This window comes from Mercenaria mercenaria, chromosome 8 (genome assembly GCF_021730395.1).
Source record: "Mercenaria mercenaria strain notata chromosome 8, MADL_Memer_1, whole genome shotgun sequence".
Lineage (NCBI taxonomy): Eukaryota > Metazoa > Mollusca > Bivalvia > Venerida > Veneridae > Mercenaria > Mercenaria mercenaria.
In genome coordinates, this window is record NC_069368.1 from 75,758,920 (window position 1) to 75,786,618 (window position 27,699).

Here is a 27,699-nt window from a genome sequence, read left to right on the forward strand (position 1 = left end):
CCTGGCCAAATTGATTACATGTATGCCTGCTAAAAGTTAAAAAAAAAGCTTTAAAAATTCTTAATTCTTTCTATAATTGAATACTAAATAATCTGTAAGGTGATATTGTCTTATCAGTACTAAGTCAATTATCTTACATTATATGAACAACACTGTCTTTGTACTAAAATGCGATGTGAAAACACAACCACAAAAATAGCAAGATGCCTGTCAGGCATGATACTTGTCAATACAACATAAACCAGTATCAACATTTGATTACTGATATAACTTATCAAAAATGTTATTTCATTCAAAATTCCTCATATTTAAGATTGTCTGTAACATGTTTCAACAAATGTTGACTTCAGTTCAGTTTTCCATAGAAAGTGTCGGCTGCGCAGAAAGATGCGCATAAAAACTATAGGAATTCCCTTTAAGTCCTCTTTTCGTAAATACTATCAGAGCTATAGCTTTTAGACTCTGCACACTGGCTATTCTTCATTTGTATATTTCAGAATAATAGCCATTTTGGTACTAGGAATTTCTTGCTTTAAATAACTGTAAGAGATGCAGCTTTAAAACTTTGTACACTTGTTTATAATCACAATGATAAGTTAATAGATTAAGAACCATAACTTTTTGTCTTGCATTTTGTCATAATTGTGGCCTGTTTTAACTTAGTATTTCTTAGGTCTTGCCTTTTGTCATAATTGTGGCCTGTTTTAACTTAGTATTTCTTAGTTGTTTTTTTTTTGTTTAGGTTCTTGCATAATATAGCCTTGAAACTTGACGGCTATATTTATCTTTCTCAGACGGTTTTACTCGGGACTAATCAGTACTTTGAGACTCGCTTAGAGATAAATGTTTCCCGCCATTAATAGTTGCAAGGTACAAAATGTTGTTTCACCACCAATAAAAATAAATGAAATGATATGATCATCCTTTTTCAAACAGAAATTTACTATTCAGTGCATTGTTGCGACAACTACTATTTTCTCGTTAAAATGCAGTACCATGAAATTATAACAAAAAAAAAAAAACCTTGCAAATGAATTCTTCCTTGCAGGGCCTCAAAATGTTGAAATGTTTATACCCAGTGCAAATCAGTATTACCGCTAGTGTCATTAGAAAATCATTTTTAATTACTAAGGGGGTATAATACGGTGGCATAGAGGGGACATATGAAGTATTATTTATCACGTGCGCATGTGTTAGCTACTTCGTGCGAACGTGTTAATAAACACCTGCGCACGTGTTAGCTGACCAATGAGTAAACGTGAAAGAGATGCCATTTTTCATAACTGAAGTCGGTTATAGGGAAGTGCTAATCGGTGAATTGTTTGAAAAGGGTTGAAATACTAGGAAATTCGGCATGTTTTAAATAAGGACTTTGACGTTTGCATCAGTCTACGGCATTTGAAGAGAATAATGAAGTTACTTGGACTGAACAGACGGAATTTTACAGACATTGATGGCGCGATTCACTTATATTGACGACTGTATTCTTGCTGAAGGTCGCACGCAATCTAAACCTCGATTTTGCACGGGTCACAATGTAACGAAACTTCACAAAACGATCAAAAGTTTGATGTAATGAAATATATATAGAAATAGATATCGGAAGTGTATAACATAAAAAGTAAGAAAATACCACAGAAAATAACTGAACACAGTTAAAATAGAGTCATAAGAGAGTACTGAATATTTATAATGAGCAAACATGAACCATATAATAACGTTACCTACATAAAGTAGATATTCAGGACATCATGTATCTCTGACAAATGATACCATCTATACAACTATTATGATTGTAATCAAGACATGTTTCAGAAATGCCGAAAGCCTCTGAATAGTCCGGTCATATTACCTTAGATTATGTCAAATGGTGAAACAAATTCCATCATAAAATGTTTTTATTGTTTTACAATCTTTAGATATCAGAGCATTTTAGAAAAAAAGTCCTCAAAAAATTCCCATTGGAAAATGTAATAAAAAAATGAGATCATGAAGGGCACCTTCATTGAAATTGTTTGTTTGTTTGTTTTGTGTTTAACGCAGTTTTTCAACAGTATTTCAGTCATGTACGGCGGGCAGTTAACCTAACCAGTGTTCCTGGATTTTGTACCAGTACAAACCTGATATCCGCAAGTAACTGCCAACTTCCCCATATGAATTATCAGAGGTGGAGGACGAATGATTTCAGACACAATGTCTTTTATCAAATCGTCACGGAGAACATACGCCCCGCCCGGGGATCGAATTTGCGACCCCGCGATCTGTAGACGAACGCTCTCACTACTGAGCTAAGCGGTTGGGCTCATTGAAATTGAATGATTCAGACGATTCAAGAGGTTCATTCATTAGATAATATACATTCGCTTAAACCTATACGTTGGTTTATTTCTTCCATCAGGGGCTTTAATCATATCAAATGTCATATAAATTAAAGCTGATACTGAACTATGTTGTAAGATATTTACAAATAAATGTATTAATTTACAATATATATTTACCCCACCCATCAATAAAACGTACATGCTATATGTTTAAACTATTTCCTTGAAAATCGTACTAAATGTAACAAATGTTATAATTTTTACAACAGTATATTAAAAGAAACATAAAGGAAAAGAATTCCAGTGTCTGTGCTACAGTAAATATAGAAGAGGTCACCACAGTAAAATGTTAAAATTTTCAGCTAACAGCAAATGCACACAACGTCGTAATGCACAAAAATAAAAGCACTGCGAGGACAAAACTCTACGATATACTGTAATGTAATGCTTTATTGTGAAGTTGGTCTGCTGTCCTTAGAAATAAGACATGGTTCTTTAAAGCATGTTAATTGCAAATTCAGGAAGTGAAAAAAAATTCATCACTCGCTCAAGATTATGAACGTCAGTAAAGTTAATGGTTCGATTCCATTCCTATAACATCTACAGCCATCCCATTAGAGCAGCCTGTGCAAAGGAACAAGTTTATCACCATTTTTATCACCATTCCCAGTGAAGAGGGTTTGTTTTCCATCCAATATATTTTTGTACTTTAATGACAGTACACTCTTAAACTATGAAACTTTGCATCTACCTCTGTTGGAGGTAGGGTCTGTATCTTCACCACCGATGTGCTTGTTGTTGCCTTCGTAGTAACTTTTCAGTACCTTAATGTGTATAATGTTCCATTTGTTTTATCTTTGTACAAACGTACAAATGATTTAATACCAACTCTTTCAATGTCAACATGTGAACTGTGTTTATTTACAAAAACTTTTGCCTTGGATCTAAAATATTTATCATTTAATAATTTCTTAACAAGATCTGACACAGTTATTTGTTCCCTTTCAGTGTTTTCGAAATAATGCATGGTTTTCAAAAATGCCTCTACAGATGATTCTTATGTTGGTTTACCTTATCTACGTTTTACATTATTTTGAGGTGTTTGATGTTGAATCGGATCTTGACATTTTGAAATTCGTGATACAAATTTGACGATATCTTGCACCAACTGCTGTTAATTCATGTACGGTCTCAAGTCTACAGAAAACATTTTAGCTACATTAGAGGTACCCTTGCAGCTCGAAGTAGATTCGGGTGGTAGTAATTTTTCTGTAGTGGACAATGCTGCCTGGTGTAACATATATTGTTCGCCTGCAATTTTATAAAAAGAGCAATGAATGTGAAGATTAATTGATTTTTTACATATATAGTGACCAATGACAGTCTATAGTTATAAAAGGGTTAATGCAAAAGTATTCACTATGGTCCCTTTTATAATTCATTCTTTTTTGTACTTATATCAAAGATGTTTGGATTACAGAGGAGATACCATGACACACAGGTATCTAGTGTTATGTTTTAATGCAGAAAAATAAAGACGGTGATTTAAAAATACAATATCCTTCTTTCAATCAGATATACTACACAATTGAATATTACAATTAAATTGGTAATAAATAAAGCGCGATTGCATTTTTCTGCTACCATTCTTCTGAATGTTTAGATAAGTATACAACGATTAGCCATGAAATAGAATAAACTACTAAAATGCATGAACATAATTATACACAACGTTGCTGTTTTACATAAGTCTTTCATGTCGCAAATTAACATTTCACCTTAGCACTGAAAAGGGAAACGTAGCTGTTGATTTGTAATATGTATCCGGAAATTATATGCACTAGTATACTGAAGTATTCAAAACAATTTTGTAAAACGCAACTGTTACAAATCCAAATAATAAGATCTTTACCTCATGGTAAATCCAGTAAGCGCCAGATAAATAGTGTAGCAACACTAGCAACACTTTCAACAGTAAAAAAACTTGTTTCGTCTAGTAGCACACATGGCACGGACAGCAATCATGAATTTTGATCAGAAAATAACAAAACATAATCCAATGCATAACAATGATGTTTAAATAAATTGTCAGTACTTTTGAAAGAAATATTCCTTTATTACTTATAAGTACAAAATATTATTAGTTACACCGCTTGTTGGTGACAGGATACGGGATATACGCTATCTCGAAAATCCATATCAGGCTCGAGCGGAGCTCGAGCCTGATATGGATTTTCGAGACAGCGTATATCCCGTATCCTGTCACCAACAAGCTGTGTAACGATTTTATCTTGCCGACTACCCTTTACTTACATGCTATAATCAACACATTTTGTAAATTAACAAAGCTTCTTACAGTGCAGACTGGAATCCTACAATCATTTGTTTGGTCATCATGCGTTGTTTACAGTTGTTTACACCAGTCATAAAATGCACAATGACCTGAGTTTTGGTTAAATCACAAAACACAAAAGCTCATTTATACAGGTTATGAACTGGTTTAGATCAGAAACACTAGAAAAACTTCTTGTTCCACCGCTTCGAAAGTCACCAGATTTCACGATGTCACAAATGTCTTGATACTACGGCTTTCATCCCGTTTCCTGTTAAATCATTTATCTTGCACGTAGATTAAATGATCCTACAACAAACTGCCGAGTAATGAATATGTCAGTTCCTTTATTTCACGATGATTTCACTAAAAACAAGATTTCAACGTCTGTGTATCCCATACAGAGTTATTCCGCTTTTACGGCTAACTTTTGTCAAACTTCATAAGCCTCAACTTAAGTAGAATGAAATCGGCAAGAAAACACTAAATTTACTCTCGGAAACGATACTATCGCTGGAGCTAATAAATAATCTGATACGATTCAATTACGCCAGCAGTGTGGCAGCCTATTTGTTTTTATCTAAATTCATATCTGAAATATACTAGCAGGATATGGAATATATCCTGTCTCTACGTGACCTCTATTGACCAAAAGAAATGCAAGAAACTTGTAGGAGGCAAGATAAATTTAAGTACATTTTTTACGAATTTATTTAAACGCGAATACGCTTCCGTAGTTTTATTTTCTATGCATGATCCGTGTGACTGGTTAAATTTTACCAGACCATTTCTATAATAAGCAATCGTTAACAATTCTAGTACTAACACTTACATTTCATACCGGTCAGTGCATCAATACATGCTTTAAATAAAACATTGTCGTAGCGAATTTCGCGGAAACCCATGAAAATCAATCAGCCTTCATAACTATACAATTTAATGTTGCATTTACCAAGTAATGAACGTTTGACATACTTCAATCAGTAAATTCTTTTACTTACCATGCGCGATTTACTCAACAATAACTAGGAATTCGTCGAACAGAGTGGTGTTCTACACAATTTGACACAAATCTTCGATGTTTACTTCTTACCAGAAGTAGGGAAAACATAGCATACGGTGCATGATAAAAGACATTGGAAATTTTTTTCCCTAATTAATATAATGTGATATCTCAGTATCCTGTAGTGATATTTTTATAGACTTTTTTCTCTGTGTTATCTCGAGTAATCCTACCTAATCCATGCTAAAGATATCATGTTGGATTTAGTTTGACCATACGTTTAACTATATCCGGCCTAGAACTGAATATTCGTTTTAATTTTGCCCTTACAAGCTATCAAGAAATGTTCATAAATAACATTAGTTATATTCTAAAGACATTGTACTATATTTGTTGGACCAGATTAAGTAAATTTCATATAAATGTACTGTTTGTCCGCATACCATTAAATACTTTTTATTCTTGATACAATAATATAAGTAATTTAGCACTGTTTAAAAAGAGGATGATGTCAAGGCCTAACTAAACTAAAGGAACCAGCGTGGGAGCCATCTGGTCTAGTCGCGTAATGGCTGCCAGGTATTGAACACTAATTTTTCACTTGGCATGGCAACAGAGGTCTAAATTGAGGCTAGTTTTTGTTTAAATTTCATTGTGGATGTATTGTTGACATTTTGGTAGGAAAAATGGGAGAGCAGGTTGTATTTGGTGAAGTCAAGCTCAATTTTAGTATGAGTAGTACTTCCAGGTCACAGCAGTGTGATTTTGATGTCAGTTTACAGTAAGTAAATGTGACCAGAGAAATCTCTCTTAGAAGATACATGACCCCTACTTTTCTCTTCATTTTATATCAGTTTTATCATAACTCTTTAAAATGAGGTAAGGATTTGTTCTCTGAAATGGGTCTAGCTATGTTTGGTAGCTCTTTGAAAAAGGTCAGTTTTATATAGAATATATAGGGAAAACTATTTAGGCTATTGTGACCTATAAGAAAATGTGGGCAAAAATTGAGATTTGTCCAGATATTGATATAAATGAACTAGTTTGGTCAGATTTTGGTAAAAAATGAGCATTTCATTGAAATTTTGCTGCAAAAAATTATAAAAACCCAAAAAATCACATTTTCACTGTTTGGGGGTATTTTTTTTTTTTAAAAATGCAAATTTGCACTCTAAATCATGTCCATCTATACCTTTCAGAGGGGACATTTGGTATATTTCAAAGTGTTAATGTGTAATTTGCTTGCAAATTATGGTGAAAATTTATGAAATAGGGCAAAAACCAGCTCTGGCTAGAAGAACTGGTTAAAAATTATGTCGCGACATCAGTTTTGAAGGAAAATTGGTGCAGGGACCCGCGTTACTGAAAATGCCATAAAACCTGGAAAACTGATTTAATTAAGCTGAAACTTGCTATTTTACATGCAGATGTGTTACTGGTACTATACAAATGAAATTGAGACTATTACAGAAAATCAGTTTTTCTTATAGGCCTAACTAAACTAAAGGAACCAGCGTGGGAGCCATCTGGTCTAGTCGCGTAATGACTGCCAGGTATTGAACACTAATTTTTCACTTGGCATGGCAACAAAGTTCTAAATTGAGGCTAGTTTTTGTTTAAATTTCATTGTGGATGTATTGTTGACATTTTGGTAGGAAAAATGGGAGAGCAGGTTGTATTTTGTGAAGTCAAGCTCAATTTTAGTATGAGTAGTACTTCCAGGTCACAGCAGTGTGATTTTGATGTCAGTTTACAGTAAGTAAATGTGACCAGAGAAATCTCTCTTAGAAGATACATGACCCCTACTTTTCTCTTCATTTTATATCATTTTTATCATAACTCTTTAAAATGAGGTAAGGATTTGTTCTCTGAAATGGGTCTAGCTATGTTTGGTAGCTCTTTGAAAAAGGTCAGTTTTATATAGAATATATAGGGAAAACTATTTAGGCTATTGTGACCTCAACAAAAATGAATTTACCATCAATCCTACATAAAACATTTAGATTTAATGGAATACATGTACAATAAAATGTTTTACATTCAGTTTTGACGTTGAATAACGAACAGGTAATTGTCCACTTGACACTTTTACACTTGATTTGTCACTTATATTGTCTGCTACATTGCATTGCCAATAGGAAAGGTCATTGAATATAACGCCTAAAGATTTTATAGTAAAACACCGATTTGAGTTAAAATATACAATTTTTATAATGTGTCACGTAATGTAGTCCTATAATTAGCCCTGATGTTCTTGGTTTGATGCTTTTGAATTATATATTCAGGTTTTGAAATTCCGCGACTGGTATATATGTATAAATCGTATAGTGGCTACTTTACTTAAAATCGGTCAATGTAAAAAAAATAACTAAGAAATCTAAAGCCTTTGATGTTTCAGCTACATGTGTATACTCACTTTTCCAAACATACTTAAATATTTTGCAGAGAATTTTCTTGAATTTCTCAGATGTAGCTAAATATATAAATCAAGAAAAGTTTTAAATAAGCTGAAGTCTTACAAGTGTTCAAATACTGCAAAGCGGCCAAACCGTCTATTATATCTGAATGTGTAGAGGATTAAATATAATATTATGTTCATATTATCTGGCTACGTTTATACTTAAATATGGCTGTAAGAAAACTCGTCTGCGCTTGATAGAATACTGAATACTGACACTGGATCATGTGTTGTTAGGCGGCTTTGGATTGTCTATCAGTAAATGTCATTCTTTTAAAAACTATGCAACCATTGAAGATAGCAGCAACCCACAGAGACTGGCTTAAAAATTTCAAGTGTGACGCAGTGATACCTATAAGGGCCATAAAATTGTCTAAATCAAAAAGAAATGATCTTAATGTATAAAAGCCCTACATCTACGCTTATGACAAAATACATGGACAATGTTGAGCATACACTTGTCATATGTTATACGTAAACATTTTAGACCCGTAATAAATATTGGAATTCTAATCTAAAGTATAATATTTTTCTTAATTATTCTTTCATCAATTTGACCTGTACCCTTAATCAACCCATATTATGCTGTTAAAATTATACAGCATCTATTGTATTTTAAGAGCTTCTAAATAGATATTATTTGTATTGTGAATTTGAGTTTTCGGCAAAAATTTGACCTTACGTAAAATTACCTCAGGCAACCATTTAGGACAGGATGTGTTTTCTAAGCATAATGTTTGGTTTTATCATGGTTTCGCAATATCAATTGAATGTATTATATCGGTAAAAGTAGAACTATGTAACATTTGTTATTTGTTCACATTTTAAATTTTTTAGTATGACAGGGTTCAGGCTGAATTAAACTATAACTATCCATTATCTCCTTATTGTAACTTTAAACTATCGTGTATTAACGTGATATTCTCAATTTAGGGGAATATTGATCTATTTGAAATCATCATTTATTTGAAAGTTCAATTACTTTACATATTGCGGTGTATTTAACTATGCAGAAATACCAATTTAATTTGTTTGAGAGGAAAACGGATGTCATTTCGTACTCTTTGACGTTTCAAGTTCATGGGAAATGATTGATTTTATGTATAAATGAAGCTTTTTGAAAAGAATCATTGATGTTCACAATTGAATGTGTCATTATTAACTCCAATTTTCAATTTTAATTAAACACGTGTAACCATTTACAGAACTTGTCACCAAGAGACAACGTTATATCTGAAAGAAACGTTTATCTTCACATTCAAGAAAAAACATGCAGATATGTTTTGTAGGAAAAAATATACATTTAAGTATAACTTATAAACCTGGTTAATTATAGGGTCTAATTTAAATATGAAAGTCTACAGTTGGGTCCGAAGTCGATTATCGGGCCACAAAGTGGAAAAGTGGGTCTTTTGCACCCAGCTAAATTTTTACCATTTATGGGGTGGGGTGTGTGTGTGTGTGGGGGGGGGGTATCCTTATGCAAATAGCCTAATGTGTTAGGAACCGGTAAGTGGGTCTCTTTTATTATAACTGATTGGTGGGTCAAAATTTTATATGGAATTTATATAGGGACGCATTATTTAACCAAATATGAGTGTATATATATAAATATATGTTCAATTTGTTTCGGCTGAAAGCACAACAATAATGATGAAAAACTCGTATAAGAGTACATGTTATTGCATTTCTGTCGGCCCTATTATTGTTTTGAAGCCTTGAGAAATGGATTTTCTGCTCACGACAGCTAACGTTAGCCCGCGTTTAGCAGTAGTTTATCACCTTAACTGCAGTACTTTAATTACTTAAAACACAGAAGCATTTACTTTAATTTTTACATGTCACTCACTATAAGCACCTGTTTCGTTTATAATATATGGACTTATAAATACCTGAAAACAAAGATAGTACTTTTCTCTGTTGAAAGTATTTTAATTTTATCAGGTTACCGGTAATTTGCTTATAATTGTTTAAAAAAATGGTATTCCGTGCAATTGCACCAAACATGCAATAGTGTTCATTTAATTACAACCTAACCTATAATATACAGTGTTAACATATACACCTCTTTTCCTTTTTAAGTTTTAAGTTAGGAAAGTGTTGCTTAAATGTGTATGCTTGCAAGTAGCATAATATCTGGTTCCGATTCTCCGATTCGTGTGCCTGACATACAAAATAAACTGTCTATTTGTCGATTGTGTAAATATCTTCTCTTTTTTAATTCATATGAACATGCAAAATTAAGGAGAAATAAAGGAAAGAAAAACCTTTCCGAACAAAGATGTAAAAGATGAAGTCTTTAACATGTTTGGAAGTTTTGGCTCCAACGTTTACGGGTCATATGAGATTTGTGTTTATGCAAAAAAAAGAATCTGTGTTACATACTTGTGCATCATTTAATACCCACTAATCATGTTATTACATTTTAAATTGAATTGTCGTCTTTTTTATGCTTTTAATGATTTAGAAGCACAATGCAGCTTTCCATCAGGTTCAATTGCAATAAACACATAGTAAAAACACTAAATAGGGCTTAAAGGTGAGTGGTGTTTTAGGCTTCTGTTTGCTGATAACTTTTCAAATTTTATTTCACTTTTTCCTTTAGTTGACATTTTTTGTTGTTAATTTGTCAATTTGAGTAAATGTTTTAAGCATTTGCTGTCAAAGACTTAAGCAGAAATCATTGAAATATTAATGTATCTCAAAGCATCTCGGAAATACATTCTTGACTGGATCTACCGTCTAACACTTAATTCAATATTTACTTTTTCAGATTTAACGTATAGTCACTTGTCGTTTTATATCCTTTATGAATTACTATCATGAATATTGCCATGTGTCCTATATAGCATTGCTATAATTCCATTTCATATTGGGTTTACATTCCTGGACATGATGAAGGAATCGCTGTGGCCCCAATTTGATACTTTACATAACCCCCAATATCCGTCACGCATGTACATAGTCTGAATAAATTTTGAAGTGAAGAGTCGAAATCGTTGTGGCTTGTAAATTTGTTTTTATGTTACTGTCTGTCTATTTCGTTCTGTCTCCAGAAGAGAACAGACTTCGCCCGGATCAAATTTTGTACTAATTTCGTAGAGGTGAATTTGTACTTTATTTTTATACACGAATTACATGTACTGTATTGTTACAATTCTTGTATAACCAGTTTTATTTTATAACATTAGACAACATATTTCGGAATATTTTGTGGAGATTTTCAACATCTATAATTTAAAAATGTACACTTCAGAAAAATATCACTGTCTTCAATGTATGTTCCTCAACATGACTTACATATCAAACAGACTAACAACCTGTATACACATTGCACACAAGTTTATAAGAATAATAGGTATCTTAAAACACGTTTTAAGAGGTTATCTTTAGTGGTTTGTAATTGTTGTTAAATAGTATTTAGTTTGAGTTATAGCCAGAATTGTGACCACAAATTACAATAGCATCAAGTAACAAAACTTTTTGCACACAATATGTTTTCTAAATATAATTCTGACATTGGCATGGTTTAGTAATACAAAACATATCATAAGTAATAGTAGGAAAAAACACGTATTACATTTTGATTTCTTCAAATTTAAATTGTGATTTTATACGCTCTAGGCTGAAACTAAATTAAAGTATCGCTCTACTTTTTATCAGTTTTGTATCAGTATGCTTTGTCAGCGTCAAGTATTAAATCGGCTACTTTGTCACTTTTAAATTTTCACCCTTGCTGAAATGAGAAAACCCTTCAAATTTATCCACGTAGAAATACCAATTAAACTTAATAAAAAGGAAACGGATGTCATAAGATTTTTCTTTATCTTTTTGAGTAGATGGGAAATGACAATTTTATGTATGAATGTAGCTCTTGTTGCTTTTGCAGACAATACTTTAAATTTAAAATCAAATGTGTCATTCATTCTTAAATCCAATTTTGAATCTCAAGATTACCCGTATAATATATATCAGTTTCATCACAAACACAGAACGTTATACTGAAAAGACACAATTTTACACGTAAGAAGCATATGACCATCTTAGGTACGAACAAAAATTTAAATATACATCTCGCGCTTATAATCTACTTTTCTGCATGAATTTTGATTTTAGTCTTTCATAAACCTACACTATCTTATCAAAACAAACCAGTTAAAACTGTATATAGCACAGGAACAGCATATTTATAAGAAAAACGTCCCCCGATATATGCTACGTAATTCAGTGTTTTCTTGTTTTAATGCAATATTGGATAGTTTTGTTTAACTAGAGTGAGTAAAACGTTAGTAATATATGAAAGTCACTAGATAAATATATTTCTATAGTGCCATAATTCATAATTATAAAATGGATAAAATATATGGGTAACTTTTGTTACTTATTTTCTTTAATATGAGGACAATTTAATGGAATTAACTATTGTTTGACAGAATATGCATCAATAAGAAATACATATACAATAATTTGGATTCATAACATGTTTGATATAGATGTTCTGTGTTAAAGAATTACTTACATGTATGAAATGATAATTTATGTATATTGTATAGTAAAAAATGATATAATTAAATTTTGGTTACATGCTATAAGATATAGTTGCTTTATGTCAAAGCATTCCTTACGAAATAATTATATACAAATTTGAGTACAATATTTAAAGGGTAAGGATCCTGCAAGAAAGATTATTGCCTGTATAAACAATTTGAGAATACTAATCTTTAAACGTTAAACAGGACCATGCATCTATATATGTCTGAATCCTTGTACATACAAAGCGTTGAAATTTTCAAAATTGAAAAAGGCGGTGCTAGCTGTAAATATATGCGTTCCTAATACTGGGCTTAATCTTTTAAAAAAACACAGGTCGAAATAATTTTCGATTAGAGCTAAAGCATGTTTTCATTCACAAATATGAATATATCACAGACCATGTTTTCATTCATGTCCTGTGATGTGAAAAATGTAATTTATGTTATGACATGTAATGGCTGCCATGAATATTACATAGGTCAAACCTGATACAAATTAAGAACTAGAAGAACAATTCACTTAACAAATTAGAGACCCATCGGTAAGAAAATTACCTGTATGTAGTCATATAGACATTTGCTGTACAACAGAGCCAAAATTTACTATATTCCCATTTTATAAAATGAAAACAAACAGTTTATCAGCTAGATTAACAAATGGAACATACTTTATTGATATTTTAAGCCGAAGTTAAACATGCGGAATATTTCACATGATATGGATAGATAAATAATGTCATAACTTCATTAAATTCCCTGTTTGACGTCGAAATTACGTCCCTTGTTTCGTTGTCGTCAACATCAGAACTATTGAATCAATTCCTTTTCTTTTATTGTTATATATTTAGACACACTGATTAACCATTCACGGCGAAACTAGTTTGTGACTTTTCTATTAAAATTTAAGAAAATCTAAGCGAGCGTGGGAAGTCATTTTATAATTTTACAACAATACATTAATTTGTTTGTTTTGGGTATAACGTCATTTTTTGACGGTGTTTTGGGTTTAACGCCATTTACGGTATTTCAATTATGTAACGGCGGGCAGTTTACCTAACCAGTGTACCTGGATTCTGCACAAGGTCCCAACATGAATCAGAAGTGAATGAAGAATTATGTCAGACACAATGTATTTAATCAAATCACCACTGAGATTAAACGCCCGCCCGGGGAACGAACTCCCGACCCAACGCTGTCCCCCTCGAGCTTATCGAGCGGGGTTTGTATTGCTTTAAAGTAGTATACAAAACTTAAAGACACTGATTCTGGTTTGCGAGGTATGTAGTCTGAGGGTATAATACTGTCTGCGTAATGATGGTAGGGACCAATATACAATACTGGATCATTGATAGACTAGCCTCCGTTCATCATAATAAGCTACCGTATAGCTACTTTGCAAATGTTATCACAGCAAAAGTTATAATATAATTGGTCATGACATTTCTCAACATGACTGAGCAATGACAATTAGTATAGTATCAACTAAAATAATTGTTGGTATATATTCTGAAAATAGCTGCATTTTAATGAATAAAATGCAAAACACAGGAAATAACCTGTTATCTGTACATATCAATAAAATTTATGATCCTCTGACATGGACTGCATGTCAAGTCTACAGGAGTTTTATGGACCGTTATCAGACAGGATTTATTGTTTATTGGGGATTAAGATGTCTGACATGTGTATGTGCGTGGGTGTTGGGGTGGAGGGTGTTGGGGTCACTTATATAGGAAATTGTCTTTGCCTTTAAAGTGTCATACCGAAATTCTCCTTTTAAATTAATGATTGTTTTGTTGTCTATTAGCGATGGACTTTGAAATATTTATCAAATTAAAGTTGAAAAATGAACTTACAATCATATTTCAAATCTTAAAAAACCCTGTACAAAAATAACATCTTTAAAGTGTTCATTCTTACCCATCTTAATGAATATTAGAACGTGTAATGACATCCGTTCCTTCTAGCATAATTTCAACTGGTACTTCTACACGATTAAATAAACCAATATATATAAAAGGATAGGTACACACAAAGACGATAAATGACAATCTAACACCAATCAGCTTGATACTTTAAATAATTATGCTTGGTTAGAAGTCTTTCATTACAAGTTTTCAAATTTCATGTTTTATATACCACGCTCTATATTAGCATAGAGAGTGTAAATGATTTCGCTGGCTGAAAAAAAAAAAACAACTTTGATCTACCCTGTTTTGTAAATTGAATAAACTGGTGGGGGATTATGTTTGGTATCGAGTTATTCTATAAAAAAATATTAAATGACATTTGGAGAAAAATAACAGAGCCGCCAACAAATATCATTTATTCTTTTAATGTTTGTCAGAATGAGATTTTTACCAAAACAATAACAAATGTTTAAAAGTATTCTCAAACAAAAAGGATTGTATTAAATCATAAATGAGTGAAAATTAATACAAACTCACTCGATGTTTTAAAAGTCATAGAAAATAAGCAACCAAGTACATTTACAGTAATATTGAAACGATATGATTAACTATTTTCTGCGTAAGATTTGATTTTTGCCGCCAAAAGATTGAAATTCGTTTTTAAAAACATAGAATTATCCTTGACATTACACTTTAAAGGTTAAATTAATAAATATTCCGCGTGTATTATATTTGCAAAAAACTGCGAAAAGTGTTTTTTTTTTCTAAACTGTCAAAGTAATATCGATTATCCTTAGGACGGCCAGCTTAGCACAGTAGGGAGAGTGCAGATCTACGGATCGCGGGGTCGTGAGTTCGAGCCCTGGGCTTATGTTCTCCGTGGCGATTTGACAAAATACATTGTGTCTGATATCATTCGTCTTCCACCTCTGATTTGTGTTAGGAAGATGACAGTTACTTGCGGAGAACAGATTTGTACTGGTAAAGAATCCAAGAACACTGGTAAGGTTAACTATCCGCCGTTACATAACTAAAATACGAAAAAGGACGGCAGGCACAATGTTTTACAATCTCGAGGCATGCGTATGTTTTTGACAACACAGATAATCAAATCTTCAATTTCCATGTAAATTTTATTAGATTTGGTTCAGTAACAAGAAAGTTGATATTCTGTAAACTTTAGTAATTTATGTTTTTATCCCAAGAACCACTATAACGGGCCTTAAATTGTCAAATTCAAATCCGCGCCAAAGTAGTCGCATTTCCCGGTTATATCGTCATTCCCGTGGAAATCGAGATAGTCAAATTGTACGGCTATGTAGTGTGTCCAGTGTAAATACAATATTTGGCGGGACATAACCCTACAAATAGAATGAACTAGATACCTTTAGTGCATACCATCTTCCACTGTTAGACGAAATTATGTCACTTTGATTTCTTGGTTGAAACTTTTTGCTCGATCGAGGTAAGAAATTTATTTGTTAGATTTTTGTATAATTTTTGAATTACGATTTTTATTTAGTAAATTTTTGTTCATTCTACAGAATTTTCGGCAAGAGATTAGCTAGTTTCGGTATGTCAGGTTAATTTATTAAATTGTTCAGACCTTTTGTAATTTATTTCGAAATAGGAATCTAAAATGTTTCGTTTGTATAAGCTGTAAGATTTATATTTGAAATTTGGGTAACATGGTGGGCCGGTAATCTAGTGGTTACACGCTTGACTGTCAATCCAGAGGTCCGGGTTTCGAATCCCGGTCCAGGAACTGGAAATTTCTGAGATGCTCTTGAGTGTCTCCCAGCTAACTATAGGCCTGTACTGGTTTTTCCCAGGAAAGACGGCTTCGCGTGTATCCGTGCTATACACCGGGCACATTATAAAGAACCAGAATGTCTATTCGAAAGGAACTATGCTAAGTTAGCCGGACACGTCTGTACCTGAAACGTTCTTTCTGCATGTTCTGGGGCTTTATTTCATTCTGTCCCTCTGGTCAGATCGCTCTTTGTCTGTACTAGTAGAGGATGAGTTCGCGCCCTGTGTGGGTACAGTTGCTGTAAAGCGCCTTTGAACGTGTTTATCATGAAAAGCTCGCTATATAAATCTGGTATAATAATAATAATTTAATAATAATAATAATAATAATAACATCATCTGTAAGTGCTTCTTCCTCAATGACAACGACCAAGAGTTTTACTGAAGACTTTTAATCGCAAACGTCTACGTCGAACTGAAACATTCAGTACAATAAAGGTATTACAAACAAGTTCATACCTGACATCTGTGAATTATATCTTACATACTTACAGAACTTGCATAAAAAACCCTTAAACAAGTTTACAATCAACTATTTAGCAAAATAACGCAGCACATTCATCATGCAAAAGAAATTAGTTTGTATCCGAAAAATGCAATTCTGTCCGAAATTGATACTATGAATCTTTAACAATGAATAACAGCAATTTCCCTCAAAACACGACGAGACCCCGCAAGTAAATTATAAGCTAACGTATTAAAAACCTCTTTTAGGCCTCTGCACGCATGTCATATAAGAAAGAAACCCTTGCGCTAGCTTCGAAATATCTGCACACATGTGTCAGGAATGTTCGCACAAAATTCAACAAGGGGAACAACCTTACTCTGATTATTCGCACTTTCGTACTCGCCCCATTTCGAACCAAACTGTGTACGACCGCAGTGACATGGCTCCCCTAAATTAGTGTCAACTAATTTACTAACAACTTGGCAACGCTATATATCAACCGCATTAAAATTATAGAATTACTAATGTTGCAGCACCTTAATAAGTAATGCAAAATCTACGCCACCTTAAAGTTTTAAAAATTATTCGTCGAATCACCTTTACATCTTCTCAATACAGACAGTGAAGAAAAATTAACAGAGAATTGTATAAAAAGTGTTTGTGCTACACATTCTATTTTATAGGCAATGAATGCAACATTTTATCAAGAAGCACCATGGTGAGTCAAATATTCGAAATTCTGCACAAAACTCTATCTTGACTCTTGTAAATCACAAAGATAATGCTTCCTTCAAAACTGATACCTTATTTACAGATAATTAACTGGTATATAAACTGGCAAATTAATTCAAGACAAAATCATGCAAAACAGCAATTAATTCAAGTCAAAATTATGCATACGGAATTGCTGTCTGAACTTGCACATAATGATTACGTGGGAGATTATCATCAGTAACCAAGACAACATCACCTACAGCAAGGTTGCGTGAAGGTTTTTGCCATTTGCTGCGAAACTGCAAGCATTGCAAATATTCCCTTCGCCACCGATACCAGAATTCGAAAGAGGGTCATTCAGATTGTCCACAGTGAGAGGACGGCAATTGACTATCGCTGATACATCACACATAAAGGTCCTATGAGCTTCATCGTCTAATTTTGTACTAGACTGCCTAAGAAGACTTGACAATACATTACGAACAGTAATTACTGTGAAATACGTTCTTCATCCATCTCTTGCACTGCCTCTCTTAGCTGTCTTTCAGCTCTTATAAAATTCGTGCCTTGATCTGACCTCAACTGCCTAATAGAACCGCGGATTGAAATGAAGCGGCGCAATGCATTAATAAAAGAGCTGGTGCCAAGAGAATTAGCAGTCTCCAGATGAATAGCACGACAGTTCAAACAAGTAAAAATGACGCCATATCGTTTCATTTCCTTCCGACCTTCCTTGACAATCCAAGGGCCAAAAAGGTCTACACCGACATAAGTAAACGGGGCTGTTAACTCACTCAAGTCTATCACATGTCAAGTTTGCCATTTTCTGAGTTTGTAAGGAGCCTCTTAGCTTTCTACAGGTCACACATTTTGAGATGAAGAAAGAGACAGCAGACCCACAACTTATGACCCAATAACCATTTGAGCGAATCTCATTAACTGTAAAACCCCGACCTTGATGTTGGACCCGTTCGTGACAATAACGAATGACGAGGTCTGTAATGTGACCTTTTCTGGGAAGTACTATTTGGGTAGTCAAATCTGAACTTCCAAGATTGCGCGAACGGCCACCTACTCTAATAACACCACCAGTGTCCAAAAACGGGTTTAACTTGTATAAACTAGACTTTTTCAGCATGGTTGTCTCTTTTGAACTATCACTCCTTGAAGAAGTCAAGATCTCCAGGTATCGTTCAAAGGCTTTAGCTTAGACCTGCTTAATAAGCTCAAGCTTTGCCACTTGCAACTCTTGAACAGAAAGTTTTTTAAATTTTAAGATTTGCTGGTATCGCAATTTGTGGTCTCTTGACCAACCTATGTATCAGCCTAGATTTTAATCTTAAAACCAGGGCTACAGCTACCTTCGCACGTGTCCAGTCTGAAAAGTAAGCAAGCCTCTCTAAAATAGAACACATGGGTGGGCCACAACTATTGACTTGAACACTGAATGTCTGAACACTCTTTAGTTCAGGATCATCCATGGGAACAGTGTATGGTTCTGAACTAGACCAATAGCTACCAGCCTCCCAGAGGAAGTCTGGACCCTTAAACCACATAGACCTCACAAGCTCTAAAACATCAACACCTCTTGACGCAGTATCAGCTGGATTCTAGTCAGTCGCAATATGGGACTATTGACAAGGTTCTGAGAATTGCCTAATCTGGCCTACTAGATTTGCAACAAAGACATGAAAACGTTTGGCTTCATTGGTTATATACTCAAGCACAATTGTGCTATCAGTTCAAAAGTAATGTTTAAGGCCTTCATATGAAAGCTCTTTACTTAAGAGAGTAGAGATTTTCACAGACACAACTGCAGCGCACAATTCTAACCGTGGAATAGTAATCGGTCGCAAAGGAACAACACGGGACTTTCCCATAAGCAGTGAACAATGGACCTTACCAAAGCAGTCAATCAACCTTAAATACGAGCATTGACCATATCCATTAGAACTGGCATCAGCAAAGTGATGTACCTCAACTACTCGAATAGCACCGAAATCAGATGGCTTAACACACCTGTCAACCTTCAAACCATCAAGATTCTGGATATCAATGCGCCGCCGAGTCCACTTCATGCGCAAGGATTCTGGTAATGGATCATCCCAATCACTGTGATTGGCACACATTGCCTGAAGAAGTTGCTTACTTTAAGCAAAACTGGCGCTATTAGCCCTAACGGATCATAAATTGAACTGATTGTCGAAAGGATCCCCCTTCTTGTTAATGGACGGTCATTTAAAGCAATTCTGAATTGGAGAGTATCCGATTCTGCACACCACATGACACCTAACGCTCTTTCCATCGGTATATTACGTTGTAATTCAACCTTGGTGTGATCTCTAGCACAATCCTCAGGTTTCAGACTTTCGAGAACCTCAGACGAGTTCGAAACAAATTTGCACAATCTAATACATGCCCTTGATAACATATCCTGCGTTCTATTGATTAGACTGATTGCATCCTTAGCACTCGAGAGAGACTTTAAACCATCGTCTACGTAAAAAGTTTGATGAACAAATTGTAAGACATCTTGTCCATACATAGACTGATAGTCGGTTGCAACCCTTTTTAATCCAAAGTTAGCACACCCTGGCGAAGATTTGGCACCAAACAAATGAACAATCATTCGATAATCTACTAGGGAAGTATTCAAATTTTCACCATCTACCCACAAGAATCTCAGAAAATCTCTGTCCTCGGGCTTAACCTTGAATTGGTAGAACATCTGTTCAATATCACAAGTGAATGCTATAGGTTCTTTTCTGAACCTGCACAGAACACCAACTAACAGATTGGTTAAATCGGGGCCCGACAACAAATGGCCATTTAGGGATTCTCCTTTAAACTTAGCACTACAATCAAACACAACACGAACCTTATTTGGTTTTTGAGGGTGGTAAACTCCATGATGTGGAATGTACCATTTATGGCCACTATTCACAGCAATATCAGTATCTGAAACCCTTTCTGCATTCCCTTTGGCAATCAAATTGTTCATAAAGGTAAAATAATGACTCTTGTACTGAGAATCGTGAATCAGGCGCTTCTTGAGACTACTAAAGCGATGCTCAGCCATTAACCGGTTGTCAGGAAGCGAAGGTTTCGAATTCCTGAATGGCAAGGGCATTTCATACCTTTGGTCAACAACCTGAATTTGCTTGTTCATGATATCTAAAAACCTTTTATCTTCGCGAGAGATTGGATGCATCTCAGTTCTCTCTACAAAAACTGATTCCATAACCTTAAGAATCTTTGAAGGATCAAAAACTTCTTTCACCTTTGCTTTCAAACTAAACCGAACTGACTTAACCTTGTGATCTTCAAACTGAGTAGTAACGGTCTCTGGAACTACACAGGTCAAAATGCGATGACTAAGACCAACGACATCAACCTGATCATCGACAACATTGCAAGAATCAGTTACATCTATAATGCCCCATCCTAAATCGGTTCTCTGTGCAAAGGGCCCTTCTTCACTAGAAGCAATTACATCCCGTGGGGTCAATGCCTTTGGACAGTTGTACCCGATAAGTAGGCCTATTTCACAATCTTGCAATGGCAATAGGCAATCAGCAATGCACTTTAAATGAGATACAGATCTGGCAAGTTTTGGAGTGGGAATATGGGACCGGTTAGCCGGCATGATATTCCTAATGAAAACCTCTGGCAATTGAATTTTTTAACTGACTGTTAAAACCACGCACCTGTAAGCCCTTCACCTTTTTACTGTCAATAACTCGATTTTCTTCATGCATAGTAGAAAGAGAAAGCTTAACGTCTGTTCAAGAAAGCCCAAGAGCACTAGCTGAACTTTCCAATATAAATGATGTGTCTGACTGTGTATCGAGCATTGCATACACTAGAATCTCATGGTCAGGATTATCACTGTGGGACAACAGAACTGGAACAACTAATGAAACCTTAGAACATTCACTGACATATCTCAAAATGGAAGCACCAGAGTGAGAAGGAATTTCACCCTTTGACTTAGCAGAGTCTGCAACAGATCTATCTTGGTTCCTTCCATCTCCATGCAGGGAAGTCGGGTGTGATTTTGAACACACTTTGCATTTCTTTCTGTGCCTACACTGATTTGAAAGGTGATCTTTACGTAGACAAGCAAAACAAAGACCTTCATTCCTAGCAAAGGCCTTGCGGTCCTTTAAAGATTTATTAAGAAACAGCCCGCAAGTATCTACATCGTGAGACTTCTGACACAGAACACATACAGTTTTGGTAGACCCAGATTTTTCATCAGCTTCCATGAAGAACGACCAGAATGTTGCTTAGCAATACGCCATGTAGGTTTACGTTCATCAGTGACAGATTTTAGAGACTGGAGAGAGGTGACCGGGTCACAGGCAATTTTTGCTTCCTTAACAACAAACTTAACAAACTCCTCGAACGGCGGGAAGAGACATTTCTCTTCTCTCATTTGCACAACAGTGCGACTCCATCTTGTCACTAACCACGCAGGCAGCTTAGGCAAAAGTTTTCTATTGTCTCTATCATCATTAAGAACAGAAAGAGACTTAATGCTTCGCATAGCAACAAGACACTGTTGTAGAAAGTCCGCAAATTTCCTAAGACCAGTACCATCAGGTACCTGAATTTTGGGCCAATTTTCTAACTTGTCCCTCAATGCGTTTGCAATAACAAATGGGTCCCCGTAACGCTTATTCAAAGCCCTTTGGGCCTCTTCATAAGCTTTATCAGAAGATAACAAAAGATAACACTCAATCAGTTCTTTAACAAGGCCAGCAACATATCGCTTCAAATAGTGAATACGTTCTTGAGCAGGTATATTCCTGCGTTCGATCAAAGTCTCGAAAGCACTCAACCAACTCGGGTAAGTAAGAAGGTCGCCAGCAAATGTACCAGGTTCAGGTGTAAGAAGGCGACTAAGGTTAACCTGTTCTGCAAATGACTTTGCAAAATCTAAAAGTTCTATGCCCTTTGTTGCCTGATTGTCTGCTTGAGAAGCTGTTTTCTGAGAGCCGGATGAAGAGGTTGTACATTCAGGCAATGGGAATCGAGCAGAGACAGCAGAGGATGGTTGAAGTGGTTCAGTTTCAGGTAAGTTTAAACTGACTGACGGTTGTAAAGGAGTAAATGCATTAGCCTGTTGATTCAACAACAAGGAAGGTGCCATGTGAGACCAAACTATTGAAGGTAGGGATGCAGACTCTTGATATTAGTAAATACACCAGCTTGGTGAGGGGGGAGTGTGAGAAAACTATCTGATACAGAAGGAGGGAGTGTGGGAAAACTATCTGATACGTGAGGGGGGAGTGTGGGCAAACTTTCTGATACACGAGGGAGGAGTGTGGGAAAACATTCTGATACAGGAGGGGGGAGTATAGGAAAACTTTCTGATACAGGAGGGGGGAGTGTGGGAAAACTATCTGATACGTGAGCGGGGAGTGTGGGAAAACTTTCTGATACACGAGGGAGGAGTGTGGGAAAACTTTATGATACAGGAGTGGGGAGTGTAGGAAAACTTTCTGATACATGTGGATTGCCTGATGAAGATGAAACTGCAACATTCGTCCTCTATGCATGCCAGCACTAAAGTGAGTTTCTACATTCTTATCAAAATAATCTGTCATACCATCTTACACTGAAATAGGCACCCTTGGATCAAGATCAGACTGGTTACAATCTATATTTAAGACATCAAATTTTGCTTGAGCCATTTCTAATTTTTTCATAGTTTGATCTTTCAGTAACTCAGCCTTGGAACGGGATTCTATGTCTATATACTTAAGTTCAGCCTTCAACTTGGCTGTTTTTGCTGCAGCATCAGAAATTCTAGAAATATTTGACCTTCTAGTGTTCCTAGAATCAACACTACGATATGAGACATTCGAAACACGAGAACCAACCTCATCCTGTTTGAATTCTAACCTTTGTATACAATTAGTAATTTGTTGCATGACATTTTGGTGCTCTAATTCTACTTGTTCAAATTTCTCACCCTCTGGAAACTGTTCATCTTGCAAATCCTCAACTAAGGCCCTTAATCTCTCAAATATGTCTGTCAAGTTCTCAAGTGAACTATTTAACAACTTTCTATGTTCCTTAATAGTACAAACGTCCTCGGAATCAGTTATTAAAATTAATGCTTGAGAAAAATGACGACGCCATGTGGAAAGTCCTAATTTAAATTTGCCCCTTAACAAATTAACTTGGTAGTCAAGACCCTTTTCAGTTAAGGTTCGATCCCTAGGATCTGTTTCTGAATCAGACATGATACCCCTTGAAGAATAAGTACATAGCTTGACACAAAAAAGTTTGTGAACAATATACAAATGCTAAGAAAAACATGAGAGTGCCCACTAAATTACATAGAAACACGTCTAAATTTACATATGTACTATAATGTAGCAGCATGGACGAAAAATCCCCAAATTTAAGTAAAGAAATTATATAACAGCCCTGAAATTTAATCCATAGTGAACTTCGTCCGTGTTACTTTACAAAGTCAGAGAAAACATTCAAAATCAAGAAATAATGTTGCACTTTGAAATCATGGCTGGGCAATCCCTGCCTATGATTACTGTCAATTGGTGCACGGCTGGGCAATCCCTGCCTGTGCAGAGTTAAGCACAGTCAGCAATAATCTTCTTGCGAATGTTGGCTAGCCAGGTCTGTGACAGATTTTTTTCCTGGATGAATTCCATCTCTGAGAAGGTTGAAATTCATGGAATAACGCGCTTTCTGACCCTTCTTCTTTCGACTTCGGACCAAGTCCTGATTTAACTTAGGAGAATATGATCCAACTGCACAGTTAAGACTATCTATAAACTCGTTTGCAGCATCTATGAGCGTGTTCAAGCGTTTGTCATCAGACTTGAACTGGTCTGGTTCGGGATGACCTTTTGCTTTATTCCACAACTGAATGGAGTAATAAGATATTTGGAGAAAAGTGAGTTTCACCTTTGCACTGGAACACAATTCTTTAATTTTCAAAAGGTAAGTTTTTAATGATTCTAAGCCGTCATCTGGTGATTTTCTTAGTGAAATAATTTTTTTCTCTTTAACGGTAAAATCGCATGTTCCAGTTTATATATACAGACTTATTTCATGGTACTTTGTACGCAAGTTCTCAAGATTTCTACAGAGCCAATTGTAATTATCTATTGGAGCAGAACCACTCTTACAAAACCATTCTATATGCACAGAATCCATGCTTTCAGCAACAGCTTTCAGATACCGTCCCTTACTGTCACTCAAAAATATTGGGACAGGTTTCGAGTGGAGGTCTGTGTTAACATTAAGTTTAGCATTATTTGCGACACTTTTCTGTAGTTTATGATCACTCATTGCAGCAATAGCTGCAATAGCCTGTTTCTCGTCTTGTATAGCATCAAATGGTTCTTGATGAGAGAAGAGTTCGACTATAAGTGCTTCTTCCTCAATGACAACGACCAAGAGTTTCACTGAAGACTTTTAATCGCAATCGTCTACGTCGAACTGAAACATTCAGTACAACAAAGGTATTACAAGCAAGTTCATACCTGACATCTGTGAATTATATCTTACTTACTTACAGAACTTGCAATAAAAACCCTTAAACAAGTTTACAATCAACTATTTAACAAAATAACGCAGCACCATCGTCATGCAAAAGAAATTAGTTTGTATTCGAAAAATGTGATTCAATAAATGCAAAAAAATGCAGTTCTGTCCGAAATTGATACTATGAAACTTTAACAATGAATAACAGCAATTTCCCTCAAAACACAACGAGACCCCGCAAGTAAATTATAAGCTTACGTATAAAAATACCTCTTTTAGGCCTTATGACGCATGTCATATAAGAAAGAAACCCTTCCTTGCGCAAGCTTCGAAAGATATGCACACATGTGTCAGGAATGTTCGCGCAAAATTCAGCAAGTGGGACAACCTTACTCTGACTACCCACACTTTCGTACTAGCCCCATTTCGAACCAAACTGTATACGACCGCAGTGACATCATCATTAGAAAAAAATCTTTGTTATAAATCGTATATGTCAAACAGTTCGTTGTAGATTATGAAACCCCGGTACTGCATTGCATTGTAATTTGTAAATGTATGTGTTAAGTCTAGTATTGTGTATTTAATATGTTATTGTAATTTAAAATTATGGTGTGCCAGTCTATAGCATATCTGTACAATGTCCGTTTTGTTCTATGGTAGTTCATACATTCATACCAGCTATTGTATAACATTTAATTTGCGTTGCATTGTGTTAATTGGTGATTGTAAATAATAGCTGCAGTTCATCATTTCCTTATCTATAAATCTCATCATTATCTTTTCATATTTTTTCCATATTTAAACTTGTAGGTAATAAATTTTAGAAATAATGGAAATAATAATTGACGTATTGTAATCACGTGACGTATGAACTTAATAGCACTCATATTTTGTATAAGTAGCATATATTATTTATGGGAGCCTACGGAGGTGTGTACCAAAAGGAGCAGTTTTATGCCCTTATTTGTATTTTCTATGGTGCTTACCATATATTATATATTTAAGCTTCTTCCACCAGACGACTTATACCTGGTGATGACGTCACGACCAGGAAGTTCAATACCCGAAGTTCGCTTTAGTGTACTCGCCTGTGATTTTCCAAGCGCAGAGCTGTCGTCCCGTGGTTGTGCTTTAACCACAAAGATGCTGATTTTAGTAGTCAGCTGAGACAGCTCAGGGATAAAAACACCTGCCAACATTGGGAGCCAAAAGGGAGTTAACGTTTTTACGGTTCAACGGAACTTTATAACAAAATATGTTTCTAGTGATCTTTGATCCATCAAAAAAAAAATTAACATTAATTTATAGGAACGGACATCTTCTAGAAAACAGATACTGAGTTCCGATTTTTTTTTAGGGTTTTCTTTTCGTATTTTCTTCTTTTAAGATTTTTTTTTCTTCATTCATTGTAAATATTTTTTTTTTTTGTAAACAAACATGTACATATTGTAATGAGTGTTATGTTGTTCCAATAGTTGCTGTCCCTGGTTCGTCCATCCTGTCACATCTAGATAATTTCAGGGATCAGGAAAATCACTTAATGTTTCAAACTAACAATCTTCAATTAATATTAATTAGCTCAACTCTTATTGGCTGGAGACTCTATACTTTACTGGTCTTTTTGTTGAAGTTCCCGTCAGACAATGTCTTTGAATCAACAACATACGAGTCCTATCGCATGGATGCCCGGCCTCTTACCTGTTAATTGAAGTTGCAACTCTATATGATTGCCCTGATTCCTGGATGTTCAGCGCCTATATGCTATCACATGTAGCATTCAACTACCATATAGGTATATCCCCGATTCCTTGACTGTACTTCGCCAATAACGCTGGACCTTATCTATAAGCTGGAACTCTCATACTATCTCAGTAGATTACCAAACTCTGGTAAGGTAAAACTCTTATGCACAGGCCCTATAGCTCGAAACCTTGTTGAAATTCTACAACTCTTCTTTAGTCTATGAACTTCAAATGTTTTCTGTTTAATAATTTATCTGCCATGACAGTGTAGTTGCAATAACTTCCTCATCAAGGTACTGAGATAAGCTATTAGTTGAATCCTCGATGTGTCTTCTTCGATCACTGGATACAGAATGATCTCTTTGTCATACATCTACCTATTTATACTTTGATTGGTGCTATTTATAGAACATGTATCTTCTTGGGTTTGAAGAATTTCCACTGTTGATAACAATTACATTTACTGCATGCAAATGATTTACTGAAAGGAAAATTAAGTTAGGCTTTTTAGTTATTTTTTCTGTCCAAACACATTACATTAAAACTTAGCATATTGCGCTAAAAGAATTTTATTTTGCATATGTGTAGAAGAATGTAATGATTTGTGGAGTAAGTATAATGCTGCCACATTTACTAAAAGAAAAGTAATTATCATTATTCCAAATCCTTATTACTTTGGAAAAAAAAAGTTTGATTTTGTGTTCATGATTTGTTAAATACGTATTAATTATGGTAAACATTCATTGTCACATATTTTTAAATCAGCTGCATATAGCAGAAGAAGCTATATTACATTTTGATATTAAATGTTTTCACATTTCATGATTTTATATCATTCCATGCGGTAGTATTCTGCCAAAAAATCATAACATAGAATATCATCTGTCTTAGTTTTTATTC

The 27,699-nt window shown here is 34.8% G+C and overlaps 1 protein-coding gene and 1 long non-coding RNA gene across 3 annotated transcripts in view; both read right to left on the bottom strand.

Annotated features, from left to right (window-relative positions):
* Positions 1-723: 723 nt before the first annotated feature.
* LOC128559190 (uncharacterized) lies at positions 724-6,058 on the bottom strand. The gene is made up of 2 exons (XR_008372269.1): positions 5,655-6,058; positions 724-3,632 (listed from the first exon to the last, which is right to left on the bottom strand). It is a non-coding gene; the product is annotated as an uncharacterized LOC128559190 (long non-coding RNA).
* A 10,686-nt stretch (positions 6,059-16,744) lies between these two features.
* The window catches only part of LOC123566038 (uncharacterized), a 51,642-nt gene continuing 40,687 nt past the window's right edge, over positions 16,745-27,699 (bottom strand). The window contains exons 3-4 of one of the 2 annotated variants that reach the window (XM_045359859.2): positions 26,044-27,280; positions 16,745-25,009 (exon numbers count right to left, since the gene is read on the bottom strand). In XM_045359859.2, coding sequence (XP_045215794.2) covers positions 19,605-21,176 — 1,572 coding nt within the window. In that variant the 5' untranslated portion in view covers positions 21,177-25,009; positions 26,044-27,280 and the 3' untranslated portion in view covers positions 16,745-19,604. Of the gene's footprint in view, positions 27,281-27,699 lie in introns of both variants that reach the window. The other variant, XM_053550214.1, reaches the window with a different exon arrangement.